The sequence below is a fragment of the Procambarus clarkii genome, chromosome 43 (genome assembly GCF_040958095.1).
Source record: "Procambarus clarkii isolate CNS0578487 chromosome 43, FALCON_Pclarkii_2.0, whole genome shotgun sequence".
Taxonomy (NCBI): Eukaryota; Metazoa; Arthropoda; class Malacostraca; order Decapoda; family Cambaridae; genus Procambarus; species Procambarus clarkii.
In genome coordinates, this window is record NC_091192.1 from 26,823,465 (window position 1) to 26,831,749 (window position 8,285).

Below are 8,285 nucleotides of genomic sequence, written 5' to 3' on the forward strand. Positions count from 1 at the left end.
ACAACAAACTAACTCCTGGGTACCTACTTACGGCTGGGTGGACAGGGGCATTAGATGAAAGGAAACGCGCCCATTTCTGTCTTGCTTTGGATAGTTCCGTTATATATATATGTGTGACTTTTATTTATGTAATGGGGTTACCAGTGCAGCTCCTGTGTATTGCTTGATGGGTCATTTAATGCTTTGTAAATGATATTCTATGGAATTTATTATCATAAATACTGATATTTACTGTAAAGTTTACCATGTGTTGCTGGTACAGTCCGGCACTCTTCATGTGTTGCTGGTACAGTCCACCACTCTTCATGTGTTGCTGGTACAGTCCGCCACTCTTCATGTGTTGCTGGTACAGTCCGCCACTCTTCATGTGTTGCTGGTACAGTCCACCACTCTTCATGTGTTGCTGGTACAGTCCGCCACTCTTCATGTGTTGCTGGTACAGCCCAACACTTCATGTGTTGCTGGTACAGTCCGCCACTCTTCATGTGTTGCTGGTACAGTCCGGCACTCTTCATGTGTTGCTGGTACAGTCCACCACTCTTCATGTGTTGCTGGTACAGTCCGCCACTCTTCATGTGTTGCTGGTACAGTCCGCCACTCTTCATGTGTTGCTGGTACAGTCCACCACTCTTCATGTGTTGCTGGTACAGTCCGCCACTCTTCATGTGTTGCTGGTACAGCCCAACACTTCATGTGTTGCTGGTACAGTCCACCACTCTTCATGTGTCGCTGGTATAGTCCGCCACTCTTCATGTGTCGCTGGTACAGTCCGGCACTCTTCATGTGTTGCTGGTACAGTCCGCCACTCTTCATGTGTTGCTGGTACAGTCCGGCACTCTTCATGTGTTGCTGGTACAGTCCGGCACTCTTCATGTGTTGCTGGTACAGTCCGGCACTCTTCATGTGTTGCTGGTACAGTCCGCCACTCTTCATGTGTTGCTGGTACAGTCCGCCACTCTTCATGTGTTGCTGGTACAGTCCGCCACTCTTCATGTGTTGCTGGTACAGTCCGGCACTCTTCATGTGTTGCTGGTACAGTCCGGCACTCTTCATGTGTTGCTGGTACAGCCCAACACTCTTCATGTGTCGCTGGTACAGTCCGCCACTCTTCATGTGTCGCTGGTACAGTCCGGCACTCTTCATGTGTTGCTGGTACAGTCCGGCACTCTTCATGTGTTGCTGGTACAGTCCGGCACTCTTCATGTGTTGCTGGTACAGCCCAACACTCTTCATGTGTTGCTGGTATAGTCCGCCACTCTTCATGTGTTGCTGGTACAGTCCGGCACTCTTCATGTGTTGCTGGTACAGTCCGCCACTCTTCATGTGTTGCTGGTACAGTCCGCCACTCTTCATGTGTTGCTGGTACAGTCCGCCACTCTTCATGTGTTGCTGGTACAGTCCGGCACTCTTCATGTGTTGCTGGTATAGTCCGCCACTCTTCATGTGTTGCTGGTACAGTCCGGCACTCTTCATGTGTTGCTGGTACAGTCCACCACTCTTCATGTGTTGCTGGTACAGTCCGCCACTCTTCATGTGTTGCTGGTACAGTCCGCCACTCTTCATGTGTTGCTGGTACAGCCCAACACTCTTCATGTGTTGCTGGTACAGTCCGCCACTCTTCATGTGTTGCTGGTACAGTCCGCCACTCTTCATGTGTTGCTGGTACAGTCCGCCACTCTTCATGTGTTGCTGGTACAGTCCGGCACTCTTCATGTGTTGCTGGTACAGCCCAACACTCTTCATGTGTTGCTGGTACAACCAAATACTTTTCATTTAAGTTACTGACATCTATTACCCTTGAACTACATCCTCAATTGTCTTGCTTCCCGTTTGTGTTGCTGGTGTTGCCTTATAATAATAATCGATTTTCGATTTCGTCGAAGGAAGCTGTATTTAGCTAATTTTAATCAATCTGACAGTTGTAGCAGGAAATATAGTTGTTATATGGAATTACGACTAAATTCATGTCCTGATTCTAGTAGTTGTATGATTATTCAAGATTTACTGCACAATTTGTGTTGGCATCTCCATCGGAAAAAAATGTTTGTTTACAAATTTAAATAAATGAATGATATTGAATACTACTTAATTCCAAAAAACAAATGTTATATGATGGTCAAGTTTCTTGATATATATACTTGGGTCAATATATTTTTGCCTGTGTTTTCGGAATTGTTTATGGTAAAAATATGTTGCAGGGTCTGTGATGTTTAGTGTGTGTTGCAGGGACTGTGATGTTTAGTGTGTGTTGCAGGGACTGTGATGTTTAGTGTGTGTTGCAGGGACTGTGATGTTTAGTGTGTGTTGCAGGGACTGTGATGTTTAGTGTGTGTGACGTTTCCAGTTTCTTATGTATGTTCCATGAGCTTACTCAGCGTCACCTATTGTCTTTTTCCTCAGTTGTATGTTCAATAAGTTTTAATATTTAGGTTGCATTGCTGGTACCATTATTTTGAGTTGCAGCGTTTTGTAGAAACTGTTTTTTTCTTAGTTCGCGTTGCAGGTACCGTTTTCTCTATCTAGTCAGTGTTGCAGGTACCGTTTTCTCTATCTAGTCAGTGTTGCTGGTACCGTTTTCTCTATCTAGTCAGTGTTGCTGGTACCGTTTTCTCTATCTAGTCAGTGTTGCTGGTACCGTTTTCTCTATCTAGTCAGTGTTGCTGGTACCGTTTTCTCTATCTAGTCAGTGTTGCTGGTACCGTTTTCTCTGTCTAGTCAGTGTTGCTGGTACCGTTTTCTCTGTCTAGTCAGTGTTGCAGGTACAAATATTCAAATAATATTTGGCAGGAACTGTTATATCTAGTCTTCGATGCCTGGTATCATTTGTCTCTTATACTGTGTATTGAAGGTACTGTTTTCTCTCTTTTGTATTTCATGAAATATTTTTTTTCGTTCTAGTCTGTATATTCAAGTACTGTTTTTATGTCTTGTCTATGTTGCAGGTGCTGTTTTTTCTGTTTGGTTGAGTTGCAGGTACCTGTTTCTTGATTAGTTGCTGGTACTGGTTTCTTGATAAGTTGCAGGTACCTGTTTCTTGATCAGTTGCAGGTACCTGTTTCTTGGAGAGTTGCAGGTACCTGTTTCTTGATCAGTTGCAGGTACCTGTTTCTTGATCAGTTGCAGGTACCTGTTTCTTGATCAGTTGCAGGTACCTGTTTCTTGGAGAGTTGCAGGTACCTGTTTCTTGATCAGTTGCAGGTACCTGTTTCTTGATCAGTTGCAGGTACCTGTTTCTTGGAGAGTTGCAGGTACCTGTTTCTTGATCAGTTGCAGGTACCTGTTTCTTGGAGAGTTGCAGGTACCTGTTTCTTGATCAGTTGCAGGTACCTGTTTCTTGGAGAGTTGCAGGTACCGATTTCTTGGAGAGTTGCAGGTACCGATTTCTTTGAGAGTTGCAGGCACTGGTTTCATTTATAACTGAAGGTGCTATTTGTTTTAGTGTTACTTGTTATGACGAGTTGTGGCCGGTGTGTTGCTGGTACCGTCAGCTCAGTGTTTTACTTGCAGGAGTTGTTATTATTAACCAATTATGGTTGAATGGTGAATTTCGTTATGGGTTTAGATCTTGTGAAAATATTATTTATTCTGATAATCCATTTCAAATGTTCGGTGTTACCAATTTCGTGAGGTGTTGGCACCACCGACTTTGTTTCGTCATGAGTACAAAAGATTACAGTTTATGAGTTCTGACTACAACCTATTTTGGCCATTATATGAATACTCCTGTTGGTAATTATCTTAAAATAATGTCTTCACACTTTTAAAGTTTACAAATTATGTCTGATTTTCCAAATTAGTTTCTGTTGACAATTGGTTTTGATGACGTTGAAGGATTTGTTCATTAATTGTGGCTCCATAGACCCAATACCAGTCGACATTTACCTATTGTATATAGCTGCCGCGTTAACTTTTTTATGTACACCTATTGTATTCAAGCTATTTATAAGACAATTCTTTGTTTACGTCCATCTAGTGAAACTGTCAACTGCAAGCATCTAACTCAGTGTCTCTGGTGTTTAATCTTTAATGTATAGCAACTGAAGTTCAAAATTCTCTCATCAGTTTTTATATAAATAATAATAATAATAATATTAATATTGTTGCATATTCTTGCTATTATTATTCCTTATTTATAATGTTATTTTTATTATTGTTATTATTTAAGATTATGCGTTTCTTTAACTGTACAGAAAATTGTATAGTGCTTAGCGTTAATCTTCGGGAGTTGTGATAGAGATACAGGTATATTGTGACTTAAGGTGACCTAATTTTAGGTTATATATATTTATTCGTATATATATATATATATATATATATATATATATATATATATATATATATATATATATATATATATATATATATATATATAAATATATATATATATATATATATATATATATATATATATATATATATATAAATAACTGATAACTGATACACACTGATACATTTAGCTGTGTCAGTTGTCATTGCCATTTTTCAGTGTCTTTTGTCAGTGTGTGTTAGTTGTCAGTGTGTCAGGTGTCAGTTGTCAGACGTTAGTGTGTGTCAGTTGTCAGTGTTTGTCAGTTGTCAGTGTGTGTGTCAGTTGTCAGGTGTCAGTGTGTGTGTCAGTTGTCAGTGTGTGTCAGTTGTCAGTGTTTGTCAGTTGTCAGTGTGTATGTCAGTTGTCAGTGTGTATGTCAGTTGTCAGTGTGTGTCAGGTGTCAGTGTGTGTGTCAGTTGTCAGTGTGTGTCAGGTGTCAGGTGTCAGGTGTCAGTGTGTGTCAGGTGTCAGTGTGTGTGTCAGGTGTCAGTGTGTGTGTCAGTTGTCAGTGTGTGTCAGGTGTCAGTGTGTGTCAGGTGTCAGTGTGTGTGTCAGTTGTCAGTGTGTGTGTCAGGTGTCAGTGTGTGTCAGGTGTCAGGTGTCAGTGTGTGTCAGGTGTCAGTGTGTGTCAGGTGTCAGTGTGTGTGTCAGTTGTCAGTGTGTGTGTCAGGTGTCAGTGTGTGTCAGGTGTCAGGTGTCAGTGTGTGTCAGGTGTCAGTGTGTGTGTCAGGTGTCAGTGTGTGTGTCAGTTGTCAGTGTGTGTGTCAGGTGTCTGTGTGTGTCAGGTGTCAGTGTGTGTCAGATGTCAGTGTGTGTCAGGTGTCAGTGTCTGTCAGGTGTCAGTGTGTGTCAGGTGTCAGTGTGTGTCAGATGTCAGTGTGTGTCAGGTGTCAGTGTGTGTCAGGTATCAGTGTCTGTCAGGTGTCAGTGTGTGTCAGGTGTCAGTGTGTGTCAGATGTCAGTGTGTGTCAGGTGTCAGTGTGTGTCAGGTGTCAGTGTGTGTCAGGTGTCAGTGTGTGTCAGGTGTCAGTGTGTGTCAGGTGTCAGTGTGTGTATCAGGTGTCAGTGTGTGTCAGGTATCAGTGTCTGTCAGGTGTCAGTGTGTGTCAGGTGTCAGTGTGTGTCAGGTGTCAGTGTGTGTCAGGTGTCAGTGTATGTGTCAGTTGTCAGTGTGTGTGTCAGTTGTCAGTGTGTGTGTCAGGTGTCAGTGTGTGTCAGGTGTCAGTGTGTGTGTCAGTTGTCAGTGTGTGTGTCAGGTGTCAGTGTGTGTCAGGTGTCAGTGTGTGTGTCAGGTGTCAGTGTGTGTGTCAGTTGTCAGTGTGTGTGTCAGGTGTCAGTGTGTGTTTCAGGTGTCAGTGTGTGTCAGGTGTCAGTGTGTGTCAGGTGTCAGTGTGTGTCAGGTGTCAGTGTGTGTCAGGTGTCAGTGTGTGTCAGGTGTCAGTGTGTGTCAGGTGTCAGTGTGTGTGTCAGGTGTCAGTGTGTGTGTCAGGTGTTACTGTGTGTGTGTCAGGTGTCAGTGTGTGTGTCAGGTGTCAGTGTGTGTGTTAGGTGTTAGTGTGTGTGTGTCAGGTGTCAGTGTGTGTGTCAGTGTGTCAGGTGTCAGTGTGTGTGTGTCAGTTGTCAGTGTGTCAGGTGTCAGTGTATCAGTGTGTGTCAGGTGTCAGTGTGTCAGGTATTAGTGTGTCAGTGTGTGTCAGGTGTCAGTGTGTGTCAGGTGTCAGTGTGTCAGGTGTCAGTGTGTGTCAGGTGTCAGTGTGTGTCGGGTGTCAGTGTGTCAGGTGTCAGTGTGTGTCAGGTGTCAGTGTGTGTCAGGTGTCAGTGTGTTAGGTATTAGTGTGTCAGGTGTCAGTGTGTCAGTGTGTATGCCAATCTAGGGTCCGCAGAGAGACAAAGAGCTGACGTCATCAACCGAAAGGGTGATATAGTCAGCCAAGTGATGACGTCATCAACCAGTGGACTGACATCATCATCTTAAGGAACTGATGTTATCAACCAACGGGCTGACGTCATCAAATAATAAACTGACGTCATCTGCCAAAGAGCTGACGTCATCTATCAAAGGGCAGACGTCATCAACTAATAGACTGACGTCATCTAACCAAAAACTGACGTCACCTACCAAGAAGCTGACGTCATCAACTAACAGACTGACGTCATCTATCGACGGGTAGACCGGAATCAACAAAAACTAATCATGGAGATTTGTTGCTTCACATCTTTTACAAAATAATATAAACAAAGAGAAACAAAGTCTTTATATTGAATTTACTGTAAATCACCGAACTATAACTTGCCGAGCACATATATACTGTATGTATGTAAATCAACAAAGCTGTAAAAAATAAACGTACAATTAAATATTAATTAGTATTATTTACCTGAATTTATAGTTTTATTATAAAAATATTTTAACGTGTATATTAAACAGCAGAAGGTTACCCGGCAGTGTCCGGGTCTCTCTCCCCCTTCTCCCCCCTCTTCTCTCTAAAAAAAATATTACAAAAGTCCTGAAAAACCCTTATTAATAACTACAGAAAACACATCGCTGATTTCATATTTGACCGTGAAAATCTCAGGGGTTTGCTGTAGAGTACAGATGCTGAAGTTTCTATAAATGGCATTGAGGCCAGCCCCAAAATGACCTATGACGCTCCCATACCCCCCATGTATCATCTTGGAAAGTTGAGTGAAGCTAGCCCATTGCCTCTGGCCACCAACCTCGGGCAAACAGTCAGCCATTCTCTTGTATAGATACAAATATTTTTGTAATAGTCATAATTACAATAACACTAAAGCTTAGATTATATATATTTAGGTTGTATATATATTTTGAATATAAATTTTGATGTGTTCATTGCTCGGACAGTCAGGTTAAACATGTTAGTAATTGGCTTGGTGCTGGGCTTAAGGCCTATTAACTTCTGAAGAGTTATTAAAACGATCACAAGTGCTTAAGTTGTTAACACTTTAATTATTAGTTATTTCAAAGAATTATGCAAATTAAGGCTAAATGTATTTTAAGGTTAAATATTTTTCAAATAAGAATATCGTCGGAAGGTTCTTATCAAATATATGACAGTTTTCCTCCCCAAGAGAAGATGAACCGATCACTTCCTTGGACCGGGACGCCTGCGACCGCGAAACTCCTTTTTACTTCAAAGTCAAAATCAAAACTAGCCATCAAAACGTTTTGAAACCTTGCTGAGAATCTTTACCGCACTCTATTACATTTCTTTGGTGAAGTTTTCTTTGTAAAATATCAATATGGAGCTAGTTACATTACTAGTTTAGGAGATATGGCCAAAAAATGTTAACTCTTCATAGCCTGTTACGTTTATGAAATTAGAAGCTCATAAGTTTAGTAAAACTAAACTTAATATAAATATATACTGTAATATGAAATGTTTGTTAATTTAGTTCGTTTATTTTACATTTCAAACTCATTCTATGAACGGAACTGAACCCCAAACACATCATTTATATTAATGGACACCATACTCATCCTGTGAGTGGTAGTGGACACCATACTCATCCTGTGAGTGGTAGTGGACCCTATACTCGTACTGTGTCTCGTAGTGAATCTCTTACTCATCCTGTGAGTGCATCCCATACTCATACTGTGAGTGGCAGTTGTACTCTTACCAATCAGCTCGATAAAATCATCAGGATAAATGGGGGATGTGTGACAAGCCGACGGCTTCCCGTTCACTAAACTAAAGAGTTTAGCCACTAAAGAGAAAATGGTTCTCAGGTAAATTCAGTTAAATGTGAGTGGTAGTGAACCCCTACCCATCCTGTGAGTGATAGTGGACCCCAAACTCATTATGTGAATAGTAGTGGAATATTACTTATTATTAGAGAGGCTGGAGACTTCATACTCATACTATGAGAGGCACTGGATACGGTGTCAGTATGTGTCACCGTAAATGAATTTTCACACAAATATGAAATGAAAATGAAATGAAAAATGAATTTT

The 8,285-nt window shown here is 41.5% G+C and overlaps 2 protein-coding genes across 2 annotated transcripts; one reads left to right on the forward strand and one right to left on the reverse strand.

Annotated features, from left to right (window-relative positions):
* Positions 1 to 423: 423 nt before the first annotated feature.
* Positions 424 to 1,743, reverse strand: LOC123755622 (glutamine-rich protein 2-like). Its single transcript, XM_045738344.2, has one exon. The coding sequence runs from the start codon at positions 1,741 to 1,743 to the stop codon at positions 424 to 426; it is 1,320 nt and encodes a 439-aa protein (XP_045594300.2).
* A 369-nt stretch (positions 1,744 to 2,112) lies between these two features.
* LOC138349894 (keratin-associated protein 10-4-like) lies at positions 2,113 to 6,669 on the forward strand. The gene is made up of 3 exons (XM_069299884.1): positions 2,113 to 2,181; positions 4,546 to 5,461; positions 6,105 to 6,669. The coding sequence occupies exons 1-3, from the start codon at positions 2,113 to 2,115 to the stop codon at positions 6,134 to 6,136; spliced, it is 1,017 nt and encodes a 338-aa protein (XP_069155985.1). The 3' UTR covers positions 6,137 to 6,669.
* The last annotated feature ends 1,616 nt before the right edge of the window (positions 6,670 to 8,285 follow it).

Bases quoted from the DNA above. Each gene is read 5' to 3' on its own strand.
- LOC123755622 (XM_045738344.2), bottom strand. From the start codon at position 1,743: ATGAAGAGTGTTGGGCTGTACCAGCAACACATGAAGAGTGCCGGACTG.
- LOC138349894 (XM_069299884.1), top strand. From the start codon at position 2,113: ATGGTCAAGTTTCTTGATATATATACTTGGGTCAATATATTTTTGCCT. The intron at 2,182-4,545 runs GTAAAAATATGT...GTCAGACGTTAG, and splicing joins TGTTTTCGGAATTGTTTATG to TGTGTGTCAGTTGTCAGTGT. The intron at 5,462-6,104 runs GTATGTGTCAGT...AGTGTGTGTCAG, and splicing joins AGTGTGTGTCAGGTGTCAGT to GTGTCAGTGTGTGTCAGGTG.